This window comes from Cygnus olor, chromosome 6, assembly GCF_009769625.2.
Source record: "Cygnus olor isolate bCygOlo1 chromosome 6, bCygOlo1.pri.v2, whole genome shotgun sequence".
NCBI lineage: Eukaryota > Metazoa > Chordata > Aves > Anseriformes > Anatidae > Cygnus > Cygnus olor.
Window position 1 is genome coordinate 12,873,248 of NC_049174.1, and position 20,249 is coordinate 12,893,496.

General features: G+C 40.9%; 1 protein-coding gene across 1 annotated transcript in view; it reads left to right on the forward strand.

The window, feature by feature from the left end:
- Positions 1–20,249, forward strand: part of PLEKHM3 (pleckstrin homology domain containing M3) — an 80,200-nt gene that overhangs the window by 50,952 nt on the left and 8,999 nt on the right. The window contains exon 6 of the mRNA XM_040562302.1: positions 9,140–9,297. Coding sequence (XP_040418236.1) covers positions 9,140–9,297 — 158 coding nt within the window. The remainder of the gene's footprint in view (positions 1–9,139; positions 9,298–20,249) is intronic.

Genomic DNA, 20,249 nt, shown 5'->3' on the forward strand with positions numbered 1-20,249 from the left:
GTACCACTGGCTGAACAGGCCCTTGGGACAGCCAGGGATCTGCAAAGGTTGCAAAGGGAAAAGAAAAGGTAGGATGGAATCACCCTTACTGTTGGGAGCTGGGGTTGTGGCCCTTAGCATGGCCATAGCGAAAGAAGATGTGCTTTCAGTTAGCCCAGATCAGTCAAGCTGTGTCTGTTCTCAACCAAAGCACCGTGTTTCCCCTCCCCATGCAGCTGGCTAGCCTCTGTTGTGTTCAGCACAAGCAGGGTCTAAGTACAGAGCTGTGCTCTCCTAAGTTATTGTTGTGTTTTTATTTCTTTTACAGCAGCATGTAGTGACTCTGGTGTATGTGCACACAAATATTAAGACATTATTCTTCCCTTAAGTCACCTGCAATTTAAATAAACAAGGCAAGCAATCTGAAAGAGGTGACTGGAAGTCAGAGTGGAGCAAGGAAAGCTGATCAGACCAGTATATTGCATAAAAGATGGGGCAGAGCTGAGATCTGATAACTGCCTCTCTGGGGCTTTTACCTCATGGTCATCCTTCCTCCTTCCGTTTCCCTTTCCTCTGAACTGAAGATTAATTGTGCATTGAAATTGTAACAAGAATTCACAGAGTTAAGAATCTGGTGAACGGAAGGGAAAAAATCCTCAAGGAAATGAACAGTCCAGGAGCATTGTCTGTTCTCTAGATGTAAATGACTAGGAACTTCCCAGCCAGGGAATGTGTTTTCCCTTTCTCCGCTCTGCAGTTTGTATTATCCTTAGCTAAGCATATTTTAGCGCTTGTCTCCAAGTCAATGTTTTCATGCCAGAAATTCTGACCCTGCTGAAATCTGTCACAGGGTGGAGATTCCATTTTACCCTTTGCATTTTAATGCCCGATCTCCACGTGTAAAATACCTGCCTGTTCTGCAATTAGCAGATAGATTAGGCAACCTTTGTAGCCTTCCTGCACCGTTCTGCTTGTGCTCTTCCACACGTGCAACAGAGATTACTTGTGAGAGAAGTGACTTCGTGCAACAGAGATTACTTGTGAGAGAAGTGACTTCGGCAGAAAATGCTTTCTGAAACGTGTTGCACAACGTAAGGATAGGAGATGGAGCGTGAAACAAAGTTGACTGCAGCAGAAGAGATCTGAGGGGTATTAGGAAAAGCTTTCCAGCTGTTGTGAGTACTGGAGAGTTGGGGAATCCTTGTGGTGAGAAGTTTTTAAGCAAGTCTGTCAGTTGGTTGGGCTGTAGGCTGAGGGTTAATCTGGAGGTTTCTTGAGGTGTTTTATCCAGGCTTATTTTCTTAAATCATTAATAGTTCTTTCAAAGTAATACTTCTCATCTGTTCTGGAGGTGAAGAAAGATTTCTGGGTGTTTGGTCTTCCTCCACAAAACTCCCATCACTGGAACTTGGAGGGTGGTGGGCACAGTGCTGAAGCTAAGCCAGCCTTTTCAGAAGGAGATTTTTTTTTTTCCTTTTCATTCAGTGCAGGAAGTACATTCTCTGTGATACTCCAAAGTCCAGGCATAGCTGAAGCTTACCTCTGAGCTTGTTAGTGATTGGCTTGGCTTGATTCAAACCAGCTGTTTCTAGAGCGTTAGGAAGAAAACTACCAGGAGGAGGCAGAAACCTTGAATTCAGAAGATGTTGAAAAGATGTGGACTGTTGTTGACTGCTCCTTCAGATAGCTTCCTTCTTCCCGGCATGTTTGTGACACTAATCCCAGTAGTTAAAAGGACTTTCTAACCCTTCCATGTATGTGATTGGGGGTGGTGAATGAACTTCATGTCTACCACCCCTTCTGTTTTCTCAGTGCCTCTTGGCCTTTTCATGTCTCTCCTGCGTTGCGTAAGTGCCTCCTAGCAAATTTTGTCTGTATCTCAGACAGAGGCAAGTGTGTCTGGCCTTGGGAAATAATCATAAATTTTATTCTGTCAGGAAGAGAGGCTGGGACAATCCAGTTGAGATTTGAACCTATAGTTCAAGGTGTTCTAGGGATTTCATATCGCTTAACCCATCCCCTCCAGGCATCACTTGTGTCTGACATGTAAATCAGACTGGAGGAAGAAGTGGAACGGATTGCTGGAGCTCCAGAGGAGGGTTATGAGGCAAACCTGTGTCTTTAAAGAGAGGGCCTTCCAATAAATCTTATCTGCAGAGAAATACACCAGCCTCTACATAAGTAGTTAATGTTACTGCTTCAGTGTAGGCTTATAAAACAGCTTTATCACCTCTATGACAATAATGATTAACGAGCTGATTTACAAGGGTGGGGTCACAAAGCCATATGGCAAATTTAGCTTGTCTCACAGTGGCAGTGAGATCCGAGTTTTACAGTGTTTTCACGACTTTACCTGGAATACTTAACCCTGGTGGAAGGACTCTTTAAGCAGCACAGTAGCAGCAGATACTCTTGTATAAGAATAATAGCCAGGGTTTCCTCCTGTGCTTCTTGTACACTAGAAAACTACAGGTCCAGTTCTGAGAGTTTAGGAGAGCTGGGGGCATTTCTACTTCCCTTTTCAGTGCTTACTCCCTGACCACTTAGCCACAGTGAAGTGACAATGTTCCTAGACATGCTGTGACATGTTGTCTGATCCTTGTGTCCAAGCTCACAGAATATTACAGATGTGTGGTTTCCCTTCTTTCTCAAACACTGTGGAAATCCTTTGTTAAAATATCCTGTACTTGATGATTCTACATTAACTTGGATATTAACAAAAGTTTTGTTTTGTTTTGTTTTTAACAATGTACGATTTTAATTTCATTATCATATGTTGGAAATTACTTAGACTAAAAAATTTAAACAGTTACTTTAATCCAGAAACTCTTGATGTGGTCTAATGTACCATAACACTTCAGAATTTGGACTTCTTGGCCTTCGTAGTGTTACATACCAAGCACAACAGTATATCTGAAAGCTCAGCAAGCTATATCCCCTTTATCACCTGTTTTGACGATCCCTATGTAGGTGATAGAAGATTCCTATGATCTCTGTGCTATGTAAGCATTTACTACATTTTTTTTTTTAAAGTAGTTAGTAGATAAATGCACAGATAGGGTAGGAGGTTTGATGACCCTTGCAGAAATGCACAATATACAGGCTCCTGCAGGGATGGAGGTCTTCCTCCTTACCTGTTACTTCTTAGCTAGCATAGCTGAAAGGTGCCCTGCCCTCAAAGCAAACACATACTTCCCTGAGAAATGTCTGAAAACTGTACTGTTTTTTTCTCTGCTGTCTGGAAAGTTTATCACGTCTGATAGATTTCAGTGACGATTTATGCGGTGATGATGCAAGAGTTGGGTATTTCTGTGGTCCTGGACTAGTAAGTGGGCAGAAGGCTATGGAGGCATTACTTGAAGCGATAGTGGCTTAGAGATGACTGATTTTTCTTTATGTTCTTTTTCTTTCTTCTCTCCCCCCCACCTCTAGTTCCCCTTAAAGCCTTGTAATATTACCGCTTTGGGAATAAAACAGTCTGACTTTGGAGGGGACTTCCATCCTTATCTCATCTAATCCATGTTTGATTGCTTTCCTGTGACACCCAGTCAGAGGCTGCTATTACGTGTTTTCTAATTTGAATAACTGTTACTCATGGAGTAGAACAAACTCTTACAAATAATTTTGCAATAGACCTTTTTCAGTGTATTTTTTATCTTGTTCTTTTTTCCAAAGTTCAAAAACTGCAAGTTTAGTTTGCCATCTTTCTGAGTTAGAAGGGCTCTAAACACAGATGAGATCTGCCACCGTACCATGGCCATCTACTTTTCCAGTTTGCTTTTTGACTATGAAAGCATTCATATATTGCAACATTGTGCTTTCTACATTGCTCTCCTATGGGATTAGTTTTGTGCAACCCTCCTTCATGCTGCTAAGTATGTTCTCATACAAGGGAAGACACAGTGACTTGACTTCTCTCTGCTGTGTGTATGGGCTGTTCTTTTGGCTCCCCTCTACTGTACTGCAGGGCAGCAGGAGAGTTAAGGACAAAGCTAGGGTTTGGGGAGCAGGCGCCTCCAGAGATAGATTTCTACTGGTGTTGTGCTCATCCTGGAGAGCTTGGATGAGAGATGGGTTCAGGACAGAGCTGTAGCTCAGCATGTACTGGGGTGAGGTAACTGCCTCTGCTCTGGTGCAGGACAGGCTCATGTGCGCAGAAATGTGTTGTGAAGGTGAGGGACAGGGATCCTGGTGAGAGTCGCCTGGGCAACACTTGCTACTCCTGAAAGTTGTCTCATTTACTTCTGGAAGGTTGTCCCATTTAGGGTGAGATATGAGTGGCAGTTGGTGTAAAAAGCAGTGCTCATTTGCTGGTTTAAATTGTAAGTGCTTTGAGGGCAGGGCCCGTCTTTTATGTACACGTGGGTGTGTATTTTCATACAATTCATATCACGTGAGACAGATGGGAGCTGCAACATGCAAAGCCACGGTGATAGCTTAGAGGCTTTTTCCAGATCCACAGAGGTGGACAGTAACTCTGATCTGAATACTGAGGCTCTTCAGAGACAGCCTGCTTTGGACCTCCAAACACAAGTAGTCTCCACCCATTGTCACCAAGCAGCAGACCAAGAAATATGACAGTTGCAGCAGTGGTAAGCTAACTGTATGAGCATGGCCCTGTGTCCAGAATCCTTCTGGGATGGGTTCCTTGACCGGTTTAGGGAGGGAAAGCTGCACTGCACCCTTCATTGATTGATTGACCAGGATGCCATCATCCTCTTTCACCCTTAACTTTGGACAATGAAACAGTTGCTTGCACTACAAAGAATTAGGATTAGAAAACAGACCTTGCTCTTCATGTGTGCTGCAGCATCTGTAGGTGGGAGAGAATCTGAACTCATCAGAATTTTAATTTGGTTTAAGCTTGATGCTCTTTTATTTTTTCTTTTATAGACAGGAATTTACTTTCAAGTCTTTACAGGTTCATTTTGAGGCTGCATTATGATACAGGGATAAGTCAGTGGTGAAATTTTTAGTTTCCATTCTTTTAGCGTACTCTTAATTTAGGAGGTTTTGTGCTAAATTTCCACATTTCATATGAAATGTGATAGACTGGTCTGCAGCTCATAGTATGTGGTTTCACAGTTTCTCTAGACTTAATGCTGTCTAGGTTGTGTAAATTCTGGAGACTTAACAGGATAACCTGCAGTTATGGGGGACTTCATTTGTGGAGCCAGCTGATTCTTGTAGCTCAAATATTGAAAGGATTTGGACACTTGGTTCTCATTAGATTAAAGGTAATTAGGTAATTTTGAGGACATAGATTCTTTCTCAATGTATCAGATAAATGGGTGATGTGGAAAAGAGATGGAATATTTCAGTGGGATTTCAGAGGTGTGGATGGCAACACATGGTGGTGGAGATAAGTAGGACATAGATCACAAAAGCTTCCTCATTTCTGCTGCTTAAGAAGTAACAGGTTTTCTAGTTTGGTCAGGTCCTTTTAACACAGTTGTCTTCCAGGTGCATAGGCACTTCCCAATGATGTGATACTTTGTTATTTTTAACCCTTTGATTATCTAGTTGGGTTAAGTGTGGTCTTATGGAAAAAAAAAAACACCATCTTTTGCCATTTCTCTTGATGTACTTATCTGTTAATGGGGTGCAAATACTACCAACATACCAGAGAGGAGGAAAAGAATGGATTATATACACTACTTTGTAGTCCCCACAAACTGGTACTGGCTGCAGGTTGTGAACATGACACTGCAATTTCAGTGCTCCCTGTACGTATAACAGCTGCTGTCTTCAAAGACCAAATTCAACCACTTTTTCTCCCTCTACACCCTGGGCTAATGGACATGTTTTCCAGACCCGCTGTATACTATAGAAGAGACTTTCCCACTGCTGAACCTGCCAGCTAGGCCTGCCAGTGACTCGTGTTGCATTAAGAGTCTTCAGGTCTCAGCCTCCACCTGAGAACTGAGTTGAGTTACAGGGAGCCACTTGTGTTTTCACCACAGTGACACAATTTATCTGAATGTGCATGAGCTGGACAACTGAATGTTACCTACCTCCTGCAGGTCCACAGGTCTGATTTGAGATTTGTTTGACGTGTGGCATTTAAAGCATTGCTAGTTTCCTTGGATTTAGAAGGGTTTTCTCTGTGCTCTGCTTCTGGAACAAGTAGGTTGAAATTTCAGCTTCTTTTGTAAACTGAAATGTTCAGGTTAAAGCTTAGGAGTGACCCAACACTGAGAACAGATAGACACTGTAAGGAGGCTGTGGAGTCTCTGTCGCTGAAAGGCGTTGGTAACAGATTTAGCAGTAAAAAAGGACATAGATGTTGCTGGATCTGCCAAGACAGCCTTTTGAGTTTTTTTTTTCCTTTTGATTTTCCTGATACCTAGCTAGTTGTAAGACACTTTTATTCTTTATCACTTGTGTTTCCTTGAAACTCAAGACCTGATTCTAGCATCAACTGTGGGAGAACATCCTGGAACTCTGTCATTGTGGTTCTGGGATGTCTTAACTGACTGACATCCAGCTGTCATGAGAGTGTTTAGTCACAGGGTAAGCTTTGACACCATAGATTATGTCCCAAGCTCCCATTCCCAGAGCCATAAAATAATCACTGTGGAAGTGTTACCACAAAATTCCTCTTGGGTACAGCAAGCAGAAGTATCCCCTTTTGCTTGCTGAGATAAATGGAGATGAGGATTTTACTCTTATTAGGTAGAAAAACAAATGAGAGAAGGCTGCAAGAAAAGTTGTTTCCTGTGCACAGCCTTGAGGTCTCTGATGAAGTAAAATGACACAAAATTTGCAGATGCTAAAAATAGTGATAACATCAGTTTGATGTTGCATTTTGTCTTCCTCCTGTAATACAGTAAAATGGCCTGTAATTCACATTGCAAAATTGGCATGCATAGTTCTTTGAAGATATAATCTTCATTGTATGTCTGCAGTGGCCAGAGTTACAAGTCAACCCACTACAGTGCTATGGTGAGCCATACAAATAAATAAATAGGGATGAATAACACCATCTCCTTGGGGGCTATCAATCTATCTTGGTTAGTTTGTGAGCTCTTCAGCACAGGAAATCTTTTGTGCCTTGTACAGACTTAAATTCACCCCTGGTGCTTAAGATGGTAATAGATTATGTTAATTTTGTACATCATACTGTATAAAATATGTTTTTAATTCAGAGACTTAACTCTTAAGTCCTTGCTGATAGTGACATTAGTACAGATTTACAGATTTTGTTTGCAGCTGTCTTCAGCCTGGCATTTTAATGGAGCTTTTAGAGCCTGTCAGAGGTGGTTGCTATAGCATGAAAGTGCTATGGAAAATATGTATGTATCATGGTTTACTTGTTGTCATTGTATGCATATTTCATCCATTGCTGCTAAATGTGTTGTCGTAGCAGTGTCAAGAGCTGGGCAACTACACTGTTCCTTTCCTCCTGTTTCCTGAACACCATCAACTTTTGTGTCTTTCCCCTACTCCTAGCTTGTTTGGTTTTCAGACACTCTGTAGCCCTGAAGTCTGCAAGCAAAAAAATTTTCTTCCTTTTCAATGAAAAACAAAACCCAGCCAAGGGGAGCTAAACTAGTGTCTGGCCATCTGGCAGAAGGTTAGAAATATCACTACCTTGAACTGTGGCTTCATTTGCAGCAGCCTCTCTGGACTGTTTATATTCTGCTTGAAGGGGATCTTCCTATACCAGGATGTAATAGGAACGTCATTTTTCCTCTAACATGAGCAGATGTCCTATCTGCAGTACTGGCAATAACACTGCCACTTCCTGTTGTTGCAGATGCTGTTAGCAGACTAGAGCTGAAAGCAGAGGAGGCCCATTTCAGCCCATGCCATTCAGTGCCATCAAGATCAATGCTACCTATGCATTTGCTACCTATCCTTTTTTCTCTTCTTTAACAGTGGGTATCTCTGCTAGTGGACAGGACATTGCCCTGGAACACAAGTTTATTTCCTTTCTGCTTTACGTAGGGAAGGAGTGCTTCTGAAACCTCAGTTGTTCTTCTCTGCCTTGACCTTTGCTTTCTCTAGATTGGTTTACACTAAAGCCATTTACAAGCGGGATATGGAGGGGAAGGGGTGCCTGAACTGAATCTAGCACACATTTAAGTGTAAATCTCCCCACTCTTAGGTTTCAGGGCACAGCCCTGTATAAACCTTCAAACAGCAATTACTACATTCTTTTTCCTTTTTTATGGGAGGTCACTATCAAATCTCATGACACATTTCTATCACTAATCTGGCAGGCTGCCATTCAGACCACAGGAAGTCCAGGAGAGAATATACACTTAGGGCCTTATTTCATCTTCATTATTCCATATACCAGCAGAATTCCTTAAAGACTCTGAAAGTTCAATCTGAATGGAAAGTATTTTGCCTGAATAGCACCCCTTATTGAGACATTGTCACTGAATCACAAATTTAGATGAGTGTTGTGGCTGGCAGTTTAATCTATACTACATGGCAGTTTTTTCACACCAACACAGGCAGCGCTAATCACTTCTAATGGTCTATCAAGGTTGTCTGGCAGTGAGAGACTTCTTGATTTGAGAGCTGGACACTGAAGGAAAAAAACACAATTCCTATTCAAGAGTTTATCTGAGAATTTATTCACTTTGGCAATGAGGGAAATAATGTATTTTAATGGTTTTTAATGGGAAATGCAATGTTGCTAAAGCAGGTAAGGCAGGATTCTGTTCATGAAAAATATGCAAAAAAAAAAACCACAAAACACCCTGTGCTTTGTAGGAAAAAGAACAAAGACAAAACTGATTTGTGCATAAAAATTAGCAAGAAGTGAAAACTGTAAGTGTAAGGCAGTATCCATAGTTGTTAGTTTAAATGATAATACAGATGCCCTAAACTCTTTCTATTTGCTCTTCTGTGCCTTAATATATGAATGTGTTATTTTACTTTAAATGAACACCAATCTTGTGTGTCACTAGGGATTTATAGAAATTGTAAGTTTTCTGGTTTTTTTTTCTTCACATTTTGATCGTTGTCAGTTCAATGGCCACTATTACCATTTGTGATTTCATGGAGCTATAACTGTTGGGAAGTTAATTTCCTGTTGTTTTAACCAGCTGTGCATAGCTGCATATCTGTATTTATATTTTTTCAGTCTTTCAGGGAGTTCTGGTAATTTTTTATGGGTTCATTCCATGTCATTTTCTCATTTCAGGTTATTGAAGGAAAGTTGGCTCCTTTCTTGGGGAAGGTGATCAAGTTTGCCACCTCTCATGTGTATAACTGCAGTCTTTGTAGTCAAAAGGGTTTCATCTGTGAGATTTGCAACAATGGAGAAATCCTCTATCCCTTTGAGGACATTTCTACAAGCAGGTACTGTAATGAAATTAACATTTGACTCATTTAACATCTTGGTGGATTCCCAGCCTCGTGACCTCTTATTATTTAAATAACTGCAGACTGGATCTGACTAATACATATTCCTGGGCCGCTACACTAGATTGCTGGCCCAGGGAGGCCACCATGAGCAGGCCTGGAAGTAGACCAGAGGAGCTACTTCCCAGAGTAGTTGTAAGTCTCAGAACAGCTGCTTAAAATGGGAAAAGTACGTAGTAGAATCCCATTATGTGATTTGTTCAAAATTTTTCTGAGTTTGCAAAGTGTCCTAAAATGCCAGACAGATTCTCTGGAGTGATCACAGTCATCTTTCCGGTATCTGATGTCACTTGACCCTTGATGTACTGGGACTGTACGTTGTAAAGCAATAACCATCTATTCTGATTTTTTTTCCCTATGGAATGCTATGGGTAATTCTCCATTTTCTCTGTGCATACTCCTCTGCATATGTATGCAAGTTTGGTGGTTTTTTTTCTTCTTTTAATGACTGTTTTTCTCACGTGGCTATGTAATAAATATATGACCAGCCCTGAGTTAAACTCAAGAACATTTATTTCTTATTGTATGGAGTTCTGGGTGCCAAATCAGGGATAGGAGTTGCATGGAAAACTTAAAAGCAAAATGCAGAAAACCAGAGTAGACTTGGCAACACAGCAGTGTTACTACACTTTTACAAAAATGTCTTGGATTTTGAATAAAGGGGATTTTTTTTTTTTTTTAAACTCAACAGAAAGACAGTGTATCTGACAGCACAGCATTCCTCCACAGATAAATACTTTTTGGCTGTTTCAAATATAGTCATTTTATTTTTTTCTCCAAAAAGTTCCATTGAAAGGAAAACAATTGAAGAGCCACCTTTAGAAACAATCAGGAGCAGCCTGTTGAAAGACCTTTGTTAAGAATCCGATTCCCGTGTGTACAAAGATGTTAAAGTACAAGTAACCAAGAACTCTTCTTTGGGGTTTTTCAGCCTAACTTGGCTTTCAGTAACTGTTTTGCACATTCTTTCTCCAGATTCTTATTCTAGAAAGTGCATTGACAAAGCAGAGAACATAAGCTAAACAAGGTGTACAGCTGAGCTCTATAAACAGTTTTCAAGAAAAAATGTATGTAGGGTGTGTGGTGAGGTGGGCTGAGTTAAAAAGATGACACGAAGCCTAAGATGGCTATTGAGATTGTATAAAAGGCAATTGAAGATCTTCCCAAAAGACTGATGAGCAAATGTAAGAGCATTTGGGAAGACAAGTTTACCTGAAGGTCTGTGCATTTGATTTGCCTGGGGGAATTTTGTTCGCAAAAACATTGTTGGGTGTATATTGTTCCCTTACCCTTCAGCTGAGATCAGACATACCTTGCAATTACAGAGTTTAAAAGCTTCTGGAATCAAATAGTATTTGTCAGTAGTTCAGTGAATGCCAAAAGAAGGTGCTCTAGCTCCTGTTTTTGTGTGAGTTAGAAGCCAGAAAGGACTTTTGTTCATGTTTCACAAAAGTGAAGTCGTGGTTGATGTCATGCCAAAGACAGTGGTCTTTGTTAACAATTTTAATGAAAACACAATCAGCATGAATAGTTCTCCAATATTTCTCTTTCTTATTTTGTCAGAGGTCATTATGCTTGCTCCTTTTGTACTCCTTATCACTACTTGTAGCTTTTGTCACCAGCATTTTCCATTTCTCTTTCTTGTTAGTTTTCTCATCTCATTACTACTCATGTGGGCACATGCACCTGTGAAGCTAACCAGATTATTCCAGTTCCATATTTTTACTCTTTTCCATCTTCATGCTGGAGACTAGTCGTGCCAATAGGGGAACTTGTGTGTTTTACTGAGCAACTCCCATCAGCTGCAAAGCTCTGAGGGAAAAGGTCAGGTAGAGGTTTTTGACATTTGTTGCTATCGAATACAGATCAGAGGGATTCTGCAGTAGGTATTCTGACCACTACAGTGACAGGTATAAGGTGAGGAAGCTACTTAGACATAGGCACATGTACAGAGTAACCTGTAGCAGATGGAATGGCAAACTACAAAAGGTTTATATGAAGTCTTGCAATTATACCTGAAATTTCTGATGACATATGTCCAGCTTTGCTATTAGTTAAGTGTCGTACTGAGCTCTGGATAAACAGTTAGCTCCAAGTTGTGATTTAGTTGTACTGTTCTGAGTCCACAAGTGTGCAGTGAGAATTGACTACAACTCCATTTCTCCATCTTTGTTTTCTGAAATTGATGTCTACAACATAGGACTCCCATTTTATACTTGGGGCCACCTAGACATTGAGGTACCCTGACTGTAGCTGCTGAGTTGAAAAGGAGCTGAGCTCTGAAAACCACTTCCTGTCTTTTCTTGTTCTCACGTGTTACTCATTCACTTTTGAGCATGCTATTAATTCTACCAGCAAACTGGGCTCTTAGGTTGAGAATATTTGAAAGTGGGTGCATGGCAGCTTTTGCAAATGTCACCTCTCTGTTGAATGTTTGAAAAGTGAAGTCTGTTTGTGTGGGCTGTGTGTGTGTGTGTCTGTGTTGAGCTGGCACTTGTTTTTCTGGCTACCTCCCTGACCTTTCTTGCTCTTTGGAGAGAAGAGTGACATCTGTCAGAGAGGCCGTTACAATTCCAGTGTGGTTCTCAGCTGGCTGTTACCTTTCCATCCTTGTGGTCTCTTAGGTCAGCTTTGAGAGATCGTTTCTCTCTGAAATCTTCCCAGCAGCTTCTAGAGCAGTCTTCAGTAGCAATTTATGAAGGATGGGTGGTCTTCAGATATATCTATCTGAGGGAAAAGGGGGGCCTCTCTTGAAGGCTGGAGTTTCTCTTTGGTCAGGTTATTTGCTTAAGAGTCATTTTCGTCAGTCCTTGAGCAAACAGAGTGAATACCTGGGTAATGTGCTCCTCAGAGTTTGAATACACATATATTACATACCCTTCTCTCACTAATCAGCGTGACACATTCCTTTGTTGGCAAACGGTTCCAAAACAAACACAATCAGTTCACTTAATTAGCGGGTCTGTGGGCTGTGCTTGGCAGACTCTTTACATCCTGCTCAACAATACAGCACAACAGTTTGCTGCCTTGAATGTAAGGGTGGGCTCACAAAGTCATAAGCTTTCTAATGATATTTCCTTTCTGTGGCTTTTCTTGGGAGGTGGTTATTCTGCACAGACCTTAATGAAAGCCATGATTCAGTAGTTAAACTTTTTTTTTTTTAATTGGCTCATCCTTTTGGATGCCTCTTCCGATCTGATTCCTCTGTCCCCCATTTTTCTCCCTTATGTCTTTCTTTCACATATTTATATGGGTTCATCTAAATTTCATAAATTCTGCATCTTTTCGAAGGTCTTTAAATCATGAAGAGTCTTTTTAAAGCCTACTGAGTTAATTACACATTTCAGGGAGCAAATTGCCTGCTAATGTAAACTCTCACAGCTCTGCTTTTACTGGAGCTCTGGCAACTTAAACAACCTGCACATCAACCTCCTATTTTATTTCTTGAACTAAATTTGCCTCAGGCTTAAATTTACCAAATAAACATATAAAATTATCCTATTATATTGCTAATTTTATTTTTACAAGTGTTGTGAAATGAGCTTAAATCTCTCTCTCTGGTTATCAACTGGCTTGTTAGAGCTATCCTTGCCTGCTTATTAGCAGCCAGGCACTGCCCCTTGAGTTGTTCTGGTATTGCTTGTTCTTCATTAACGTGGTGAAAAGTTTGCTTTTTTCTCCCAAAATAAAAAATAATAGCAGAAGTGAAAAAAAGAGAAATTTTGTGTAGTGATACAGTCGTCCATGATATGTGATCCCATTTGTTTTATGATTTAGAACAATTTCGAACAAGTTTTAAATCTTAAGGAGTACTGAGAAAAATACCACTGGAGAGAGAATGGAATGGAATTACTCGTTAAAATGATTTTGTTTAATTGGATAGTTAAATAATTATAGTTAATGTTAAGATTATTGCATGCTACCCAGTTAATAATGTCTTGATCTTGCCCAAGTGTTGGTATCCGAGTACCTACCCTCACAGATAATTTGTTGTGTTTCTCTGGTAAAACTTACTCTCTTGGTTAAGGCCTGGAGAGTTGATCCCTTGCCTTTTATGTTGTGACTGTAGTTGTGTGTGAACCAAGGAGAGTAGTTCTTTTGTGTTTGTATTCATTTATCAAGGCTAAACTCTTTTCACTTTGTGAAGTTAATTTGTTCTGCAGATCAGTTAAGACATGTAGACCTTTAAAGATACAAACCAGAAGACCCACGTTTAAAATAGACATGCCACAGAACAGGCTTGACTATATCAAGCAGCTTGGATGCCTCTATAATCTTTGGCCACCATCCTGATAAGACCTATGAATGCACTTAACTTTACACATAGCAAGAAGTTTACTAAGGGCTCTGAGGCTGTGCTTAGCTTTATGCACATGCCAAAGTCTTCGCAAAATTATAGCTCTCTGTATTATAGATGGTGTGTCACTGGACAAAAACAGCTTGGAGCGTTTGGGAGAATGTTAAAGATAGATACTAGGTGGAGAGACTGAAATACATAGCATAAAGCATTTCCAGAAAATACCTTGGCAGAAGTGAAAGGCATCACTCAAAGTACATGATTTTCCCTATCACTTTGATAGGTTTGTTTTGTGTTAGACAGCCCTTCCCCAGACCCAGCTCTCCCGAGCTGTGCTAGTATTTTAGTACTTAATTTTTGAAAGAGCCAAGCTTATCGGATGTTGATAGTTTAAAAAGCTCATTCGAAGCACCCTGAAGGGATCTGCTCAGCACTTTCTTTAAAGAAATGTAGACACCTAAGTAGAAGCTAACTTCTCTTGATGATCTAATTTCACCTGAATCTGTCAAAACTGGTCAAAATTTTCTGGACCAAATCTGATTTTTGTCTGTGCAGGTCATTGCAGTAATTTCATCTAGAACACATAAAAAGGTAGAGAGTATACTGGCTTTTCATCAGTCATTGTATTTTGGAACTGGATTAGCTTTAGAGATCATTTTTACCTGCCTCATATCGGATTGGTGTTAATTAGAAGGTTCTGTATAAAGGCAGATACTTATTTCAAGCTGGAAGGTCTCTTCAGTACTGCCTTGTGCACTTTCCCCTTAGCTGAACATGGCAGCCATCTCACTTCCAGTTTCTATTTTATGGCTTCCCTCCTGTGCCGCCTTCTTCACTCTAGATATCCCACTTGTCTGTCAAGACCTTTTAGTTTCCTACTACTACTTTCTCATGAAAAATCCCTTTTTAAGATGAACCTTCACCATCTCACAAGTACAGTTCCTTGTAGACTAGATATCAGCTTTTCAAATGTCCCTGAAAGCCAACACTACAACTCTTAAGTGGTCAGAAATTCTAAGATTACCTTAAGAATCTTGTTATTTATGCAGTTTATTTTTTAAACATTAAGTTCCTTTTTTTTTCCTTCAAGGGTCCAGGCAGGCATGTCTTCAGCATTACAGCAGAGCTATGAAATCTAAGTGCATTTGTCTTCCTCTTATTAAAAGCAAAAGTTCTAACTTAATCGCAGGATTCCAAGACTCGAGACTTACAGAAAAATGCAAAATAGAAGAGTCATATAATAAAATTACAATGTTTGAGGGCAATGTGTTATTACTGTTAATAGTATTGCCTGACTCTGCTTTTAGGCTTTCAACCACTACTTTGTGAATACAATGCATTAATAATAGAAGAAGTAGAGAGGTTCCAGATCATGGTGTGGCATCTGGCAGAGGCAGAGGGTATATAGGGCCGAGTAATGTAAACACTTAAATCGCTGTGGCATCTCAGCCCCGTTAGTGGTTTGCAAGTAGTGCATGTGTAGGGCTTTTCTCCTTTCCAAGATGACTTGCCTCCACTGGCTGAAGTGTAATCACGGTTTCAGATTAAATGTGTGATTTTACAGATTTCTAGTGAATTGCTGTGTACAGGCCACATTGTTTGGTTTAGGGTCTTTGAACTTAGACTAGTCACGAAGTGCGGTGCTGAGGTGGACAGTCAGTCCTTAATTCTCCTGCTAGCTGCAAGTCTGGAAATATACATAGATAAGTAGTATAAATCCCTGCAGCCACAGCCGAGGACAAGCTGAGGACACACTTCTCTCCTTAATCGGGAGTGACAGAGCTCTGCAGAGAGGTGTCTGAGACCTGCAGGATCTCTTTGCTCCTGCTTGACCCTACTGCCGCGCTTCATTGCAGTAACTCAGCCTGTGTACGCAACTATCATGGGAGGATAGTGGGTGGTTAAATCAAACAGTTCTTGTTCAGACATGGCCTGTAGCAAATTGTTCTGTGAGCACCCAAAACGAAGGCCTGCTTGGCATTTTCTCTCCTGTCTGTGATTTCTCTGGGTCTGGTAAAGAAGTTGGCACTGAGGCTCCCCACACTGCCAGTGGAGCACTGGTGGTTTTCTGTCCCCTCCCGTGAGCTGTCTGCTTTTCCCCTAATTTATGGGGCTTTAATATTTCTGACTATCTTGAACATCAGTTGGATGTATTTGACATCCAAGTTGATGTCCTTGGTAGTGTGTGCTGGTCTGACAGGATGGGGTACCCAGGGTGAGCCCTGGGCAGCGGAGCCAGGTAGGGACTCATTCATTCACTCCCCTGCTTGGGGCACTCCATCAGGGGCTGAGTCTGACCCATGCTGGGTATAAGGGAGCGTCGACACTGGTCTTAGAGTGTTCATGCAGGGACACTGGGTAGCGTGTCCTTCAGCCATCCCAGCATGGCATAACTAGAGCAGCAGCAGCACTGTTAGGCACAGACACTGTGTCAGGCTGTGGTCAGGGATGTCTGTGTAGCTGTTGCATGGGTGCTGTCCTCGTTGAGCCCTGTCCGTGCAGGCTTGCAATCGCTGTACACCCCTTGCTAGCTGCTGCCTGTAACCAGCACTGGCTCCCACAACACACGAACTGAGCTGATGGTTGGCAGTTACAGTTGTTGATGCTCTTTCTGTGTGCTCCTGAGCCAGCATAGGACCCAGCCATTCCTTTATAAATGAGGAGCACCTTCAGGCTCTGTTAGCATGCCAAGAGTAACCCTCTGACAAGGAGGTGTTTAGAAAAGAAAACTATGATTATGCTTTGAATTACCATTTCCACTCATGCCAGCTCCCTGAGCACTGAATTAGTTGTTTAGAGTGAATTTCCAGACATGTAGTGATTTCAGGGACTGGGTAGACTGTGTGTCATAAAAGGAATTATCCTAGCAAGCTCCTTATAGGGACAAATCAATGCCATATCAGTGCCAACTTTCTTCCATTCATTTACTACATCAGTGTCCAGCCCTAGGCAGGCTCCGTGCGTTGGTTCCTAGGCAACTGTAATAATATTGCTGCACGCATGTGTCAGGCATTGATTGCCTTTGAGGCTTTTTTTTTGTGTTGTAAGTGAACACAAGCCAGTCCGTTTTCTTTTTTCTTTGTGTTCTGCTAAAGTCTCTCATAGTTTTGAAGGGCACATCTGTGATACTCACAGCTGAGTAATTCAGAAATACTTGCAGACATGCACGTGTGCATAGCATGGGATGGTGATCATGCTGAAATCCCTAGGCAAGCCTTCCTTAAGCTACTGTGGTTTGTTCCCTGGGCTGTTTTTTAGTAACCAAGTTACAGGTGGATTAGTATTTTAGGTGCTTAATGAATGTATAGCATTATCTAAAGAAAGTATAATGAACAACACTGTTTTTCTTTGTTTTTACTCTGCAGGAGGGAAGAAAAATAATAATCTGAAGAGTTTTAGGTAATGAAGGGCTAGATCCTACATCAAATCCTTATTGACATTCCTTTTGAAGGGATTACTTACTTGAGCAAATGTGTGCAAGGCCTGGCACAGAGGAAGTGGTTCTCTTGTGAAAAAAAAAAAGAGAGTATTTAAAACTACAAAAGAAATGATGGAAGGTGAATATGGCACTGCAGTGAGACAAGAGAGAGCTCTTTACCCTTCTCATCTCTTCTCATTGCTTCTGGCTGACCTTGAGCAAGTCAGTTCACCTCGTTTCCCATTTGTGAAGCAGGAATTGTGGTATATCTGTTATCCACTGTTTGTTCATTCCAGGGATGATCAGCATAGCCATGGTCCACTTCGATTCCCAGCTTGGTTTTTGGAAGCCAGACAGGTGCAACCCATGTGTGTGGTACTGAAGCTGTCCTAATAAATCTTGCTGGTCTCAGCAGCTTCATCCCAGCACAGTCACTCTGGTCAGCCTGCCAACCTGTTTACCAGAATTTAGAGTTTACCAAGTATTGACATGCATATTTTTCAAATGCCCAGACTTGGTGAGAGATAGTTACGTTGGCATTTCTTCAGCAGATAATGAGTGGTTTTGTGCTTTTATTGTAGAAAGACTTTTCTTTTGTAACTAGAAATAAAAGTAATAAGAGCACTCTAACGCCTGTCTAGTCTGTCAGGCTGTGGAGAGCTTTGGCCTTTCTCTCACACACTTTTCAATGCAAGAGAAATTATTTAGAGTATTGAATAATTCTCCGTATTTCTGTTACTCCAGTTTTCAACCATGTAAAACATCCTTAAAACATGAAACACCCTCTTTAATCTCAAGAGAAATTGAGTTGGTCAAGAAAGAAAAAATAGAAAAAACACCAAAATAGAGGATGCTATTTCAGACACTATCTGAGAAGGCTGAAAGTCAGTAGGAAAACAACATGTGGTGTTCTTCTTCAAATAAGGTTTGAAAAATAGCAAGGTGCTGTTAATATGCTATATCACAGCATCATTCTTTACAGAAGGAAACCTGAAAAGCCTGAATGGCTATGGACTCATAAGCTTATTAACAATGATATATAGAAATCTCACAAAAGATCCAGAGACTTCCTGGCCTATAGCCAAAGAAGAAGTTGGGATTCAGAAGTAGTACCTGAACTGTAAATTACCTATGACAATGAGATTTAAGGAAAAAATGACTAAGTGTAGTAATTTACATGAGCCTTTTGTAGACTACAAAATGTAATTTTTTTTCCCATGGAAAGAAAAACATTTGGGAATACTGAGGCATGAAAACAGCAGTAAAGAAAACTCTGAAACTCACATGTGGAGAGCTAGTTGGAGACTGGTTTTAGAGAACAGTTCTTGGTAGTGGCCTCTGTAAGGCATTGTGATGGAGCCTATCAAGGAAGACAAAACAACTGGCTAGCAGTTACAGGCAGAAAGATTGATGTTCTCCTCCATCCTTCAGCAGGAAAGCATTCAGCTATATAGGTGCATCTACACAGTTGCTTAGATACCCAGTTTGGCAGCCTGCAAAAAACAGTTTTTTAAAAAAATAAATATTTTGTTCTCCACTTTCTTGAAAAGTAGCAAAGGTAGTTCTTGTATTTTTTTGTTTGTCAGAACAAAAAACCATGCTGTTTTGTTTGTCAGAAGCTCTGCAAAAGGATCTGAAGAAAGCCTTAGAAATAGCTCTGTGAGATCAGTTTTCAAAAGGGAGTATCAATTTAGAAGTGCACGTGGAACACCCTTTTTCCTAACACAGGTGTTGCTGTTGTCTTCACAAAACACAACTGCTGCTAATGCAGCTCCTGGATGCCTGTTTTTGCCACAGAGATGTACTGGGTGAGGAAGACAACTGTATTGTCTTGGCTGTATTGTGGTATGAACTGAGTTACATATATGCAGCTGTCATTGACAGATCAATCAGAGTCTTATAATTTCCAATATTTGTAAGATGAGTTTTACTTTTAGAACCCAGTTCAAGTTCAGATCAGTTCTGTTCACTGTTGTGTTGCTCTCCCCATCATTGTATCTATGGCTTCTTGATAGCATTTTAGCAGAAAGGCAATTTAAGCAATTAAGTTGTTGCACTTGTTACTTGAATTTAACATATGTAAAGGCACCAACGGCATCAAAGAGGGGCTTATTTGGAGCTTCAAATACAGTGAGGAAAAGTCAGTCTAATCACAGAGACAGAGCTCAAGAATGCCTTTAAGAATAAGCTCTGCAGCTCCAAAGGTGGTGATGCAGAACTGAATATGGGATCAACACCTGAAGCACAGCACAGCACTAATGTGCACTTTAGTGCCTGGTAATTGTTCTGGAGTGCAGGTTCCTGCACCAAGAGGGACATTCTGGCAATGTTTAACCATCTGACCTTGCAAGTTTGCATTTTACATCAAATCATTTGGGTGAGAGACCTCATTGCAGCTTTTCTAGGTTGCATTGTCCTTTGGTCTGTGTTTCATATCATATGGAGAAAGATGTTTGTCCTGTTAAATACACAAATGCATTATTTGAAGAGCCATGTCTGTCTGTCCAAGTTCTTAATGACAAGGAAACGACTTCAGAACACATGAAGAAGCAGGAACAGTAGGCCGGTGTTCTTAGCACTAACAGCCCTTCCATTTGTGATGCTACAATGAAGATAAAATTATACATCAGGATTAAATAAGAAGCAATATGTTTGCAATATTCTAAAATGGAATATAATTTTGGTGGGTTTTTGTTTGTTATCACTGCAAAATTTCTGCCAATGAGATTAGGAATGGTCAACCAGTTGACATTTTCAGGATCAGTTAAGACTGACTGTATCAATATAATGAAAAGCAATGGCATAGATGGCTTGAGCTAGTATAGCTCCATCGCTGTTAAAAGGAGTAACTTACCATTTACGCAAATACAGAGCAGGATCAGCATTAGCCCACATGTGGCTGCGTTCCTTTAGCAGTGAGGAGGAAATAGAAGCATGCAGTGAAGGCTGACCCAGACATCCTCTCTGCCTGTCCCTGCAGAGAGCAAGAGGCAGCTTTGCACTCCAACTCAGAGCAGTGGTCTTTAGGCTACTGTTTTGTCATCATCTGCACACCGTGGCTGGGACTGGGAGTACATCCTCCTTCACAGGAGAAAACAGATCTTTCAGAGCTGCAGTCAGCAGCTGAGGCACCAGAATGGACTGACAATGGTCTTGGTGGCTGCAAATTTTGCC